Consider the following 3,009-nt stretch of genomic DNA (forward strand, 5'->3'; position numbering starts at 1 on the left):
AAATAACATTAATACCAACCCTTTTAGAAGTAATTACACTCTCTTTCACTTTTTTAATTACTTTACTCTCTCTTCCTATTAATATACTTATATACATAACATTCTGTGTATACATTGGGATTTTTGTAATATGTTAAGAGAGTTGAGATTTTTTGTAATATTGAAAACATAAGTTGTGTATTTGTGTAATTTTTAGTTAAAAAAATCTCAATATAATTAATGCTAAGTGATCTAACGCATTACCAAATGACCCCTCCAATGACTTTCTAATGCAAAACAAGACTAAGTTATACAAAATTCCAAAGAAGAATGTGGATAATTAATCATGCAATACCGTTCCAATTTCTCTTTTCGTTTTCTTCATTAACTCACTGGCCACTGCCAATTTAGTGTCGCTTGACTAGCTATTTGAGATAAAAGTTTTACTAATTAGTCACTTGTGAGCTTGTAATACGTAGTCGTATTGATGGGAATGGCGGTGCATTATATGTGTGTTTGGTGCCTCTAGGTGTTAAGCATGACACTCACGCCCAGCATATTCAATCTAGATTTGTATCGCGTAAGATCATTAACAAATTGAATACAATATGAATCCCATTCAAATTTAGCACTAATTATCATGCATGGAACTAGCCCAAATTATAAAGTACATTATGTTGTAAATCGTAAATCTCCCAAGTCAAGAAGAACCACTACCCATATAGTAGTAGTATTATAGATATTTGATAAAATATCTCTAGCTAGTGGTTCTGATAATTACTATATGACCAAAAAATTCTGCAATTTGATCAATTTTCCAATTGTTCTATTTATTGTTCCATCATAGTCTTTAGTGGGTCTACTATCAATACTGCTTGACTGGAAAATTAATAACTTAGGTTCCCAGAATTTTCTTGAAAATGTTAAACAACTTGTCTATATAAGAAGCAATTGTTTGGTTCTTGTTATTCACATTAATTCTCACTTAAAAGTTTCTTGTTTTTTGTTTACATTTTCATAATGGCTCTTCTTTTTCCCTTCACCAAGTGTTCCTCTGTTGTACCTTTGGTTGCACTGTTTGTGCTGTTCATATGTGGCCTCCAAATGACAGGTCTCTCTATCTCTCTTCCTCCGCCCCAATTCATGTGACCTTTTGAATGTTATTTCTATATATTCTTAGAGTTCATGAAATAGACATAGTCATAAGTCATTGTAAATAATTTTTATATCATCAGGTCATCGCTATCGGTCATAGCAGGTAACATATTATTTACTTGATGATATCATTTGTGACCTGGTAATGAAAACAATTATTTGCATTATATTACTTAAACTCATATTCTTATTGCGTCTAACTTACATGCGTTTTTCGTCGAAATATAGCATGTAAAATCTCCATAAGAAAACAAGATTTGGAATCTTGAAAATAACTGTCTTGACCTAACAGGATAGGAATTCCTTATATTATCGGTGTATATAAGTTAAAATCATTTTTATTTGGCTTTTCAATTTTAATGTTTCAAAATTACCAAATGTGACATCTAGTATTACTAAATTATTGTTTCAAATAATGCAGGAGTACACTCTGTTGGGGTATGTTATGGAAAAATTGCTGATAATTTGCCATCAGATTCTGATGTTGTAAATCATTGTCATGCCAATGGAATCAATAAAATCAGACTATATTATCCAGACACTAATGTTTTGAATGCTCTAAGGGGAAGTAACATTGAAGTCCTTCTTGATGTCCCAGTTGAACATGTCAAAACTCTAGCACAAGATCCTAATCAAGCCAGAATTTGGGTGAACAATAACATAAAAGCCTACTTCCCTAGTGTTAGATTCAAGTATATCGCGGTTGGAAATGAAATCAGCCCAATAAAACATGTTGAATTTGCTCCATTTGTTGGTCCTGCGATTGAGAATGTCCATAACGCGATAGTAGAAGCAGGATTGCAAGGCCAAATTAAGGTCTCAACCGCGACATATTCAGCCTTGTTAACAAACACATGGCCTCCCCAGAACAGTATTTTTAATCCAGACTGGAGAGGTTTCACTGATCCAATAGTGAAACTTCTCAAAGACAACAATCTGCCGTTGCTAGTAAATATTTACCCATATTTCAGTTACATCTATAACACCAAAGACATACCACTTTCTTATGCATTGTTTACAGATTCAGGAAGAAACTCAGCTGGCTATCAAAATCTTTTTGACGCGCTAGTTGATAGTATGTACTATGCTCTTGAGAAATCTGGTGCACCTAACGTGGAGATTGTTGTTTCGGAGACTGGTTGGCCTTCTTATGGACACCCTGCTGCAACAACTGATAATGCGCGAACTTATTACAGGAATTTGATCAATCATGTTAGAAATGGAACTCCAAAGAAGCCTGGAAGGAACATTGAAACATTTTTGTTTGCAATGTTTGATGAAAATAGGAAAGGAGGGGATGAAACTGAGAGACACTTTGGATTGTTTTACCCTGACAGAAACTCAAAGTATGATCAGCTGAACTTTAATAATTAAAGAGATTTATTTATGTTGCTGTAATATCAACGTAAAACTTTTTAATTAGTCAATATACATAAGGAATAACGGATCAAAAATGGATTCTAGTAAAAATGCTAGCTTTTAAGCTACTAAAACATGTACGTATCGTCTTTTTAAAAGACTCAATGTGTTTTGAGTTTGTAATCTTATAACTATATACTTGTGGCGTTTCGTCTGTCAACGAAAAGTTGGTTTTTTATGTAATTTTATATTTTGTTTTAAGAAAAAAGACACAATAAAAGTCGGAACTTAGGAGTGATAAAAATATTAAAAGTTAAGTCTCTCATCTTTGTTAAAATTATTATTTTTATGTTTTGTTATATGCTAGCTTTTGTTGAAGATGGTAACCATGAGGTGAATCATCAATTGTGTGGGGTCCAGTCTATAATTTCTCCGGGAGAGGCTGCTTACCATTTAATTGTACTACTTGTATGTGTTTTGCCTCTTGGTTTTTAATTTTTGCCCTTGGAAATCAAA

The 3,009-nt window shown here is 32.9% G+C and overlaps 1 protein-coding gene across 1 annotated transcript; it reads left to right on the forward strand.

Annotated features, from left to right (window-relative positions):
• Positions 1–933: 933 nt before the first annotated feature.
• LOC107861479 (glucan endo-1,3-beta-glucosidase, acidic) lies at positions 934–2,805 on the forward strand. The gene is made up of 2 exons (XM_016706814.2): positions 934–1,090; positions 1,556–2,805. Exons 1-2 carry the CDS (start codon positions 1,000–1,002, stop codon positions 2,506–2,508), a joined length of 1,044 nt encoding a protein of 347 aa, XP_016562300.2. The 5' UTR covers positions 934–999; the 3' UTR covers positions 2,509–2,805.
• The last annotated feature ends 204 nt before the right edge of the window (positions 2,806–3,009 follow it).

The sequence above is a fragment of the Capsicum annuum genome, chromosome 2 (genome assembly GCF_002878395.1).
Source record: "Capsicum annuum cultivar UCD-10X-F1 chromosome 2, UCD10Xv1.1, whole genome shotgun sequence".
In the NCBI taxonomy this organism is placed as follows: Eukaryota; Viridiplantae; Streptophyta; class Magnoliopsida; order Solanales; family Solanaceae; genus Capsicum; species Capsicum annuum.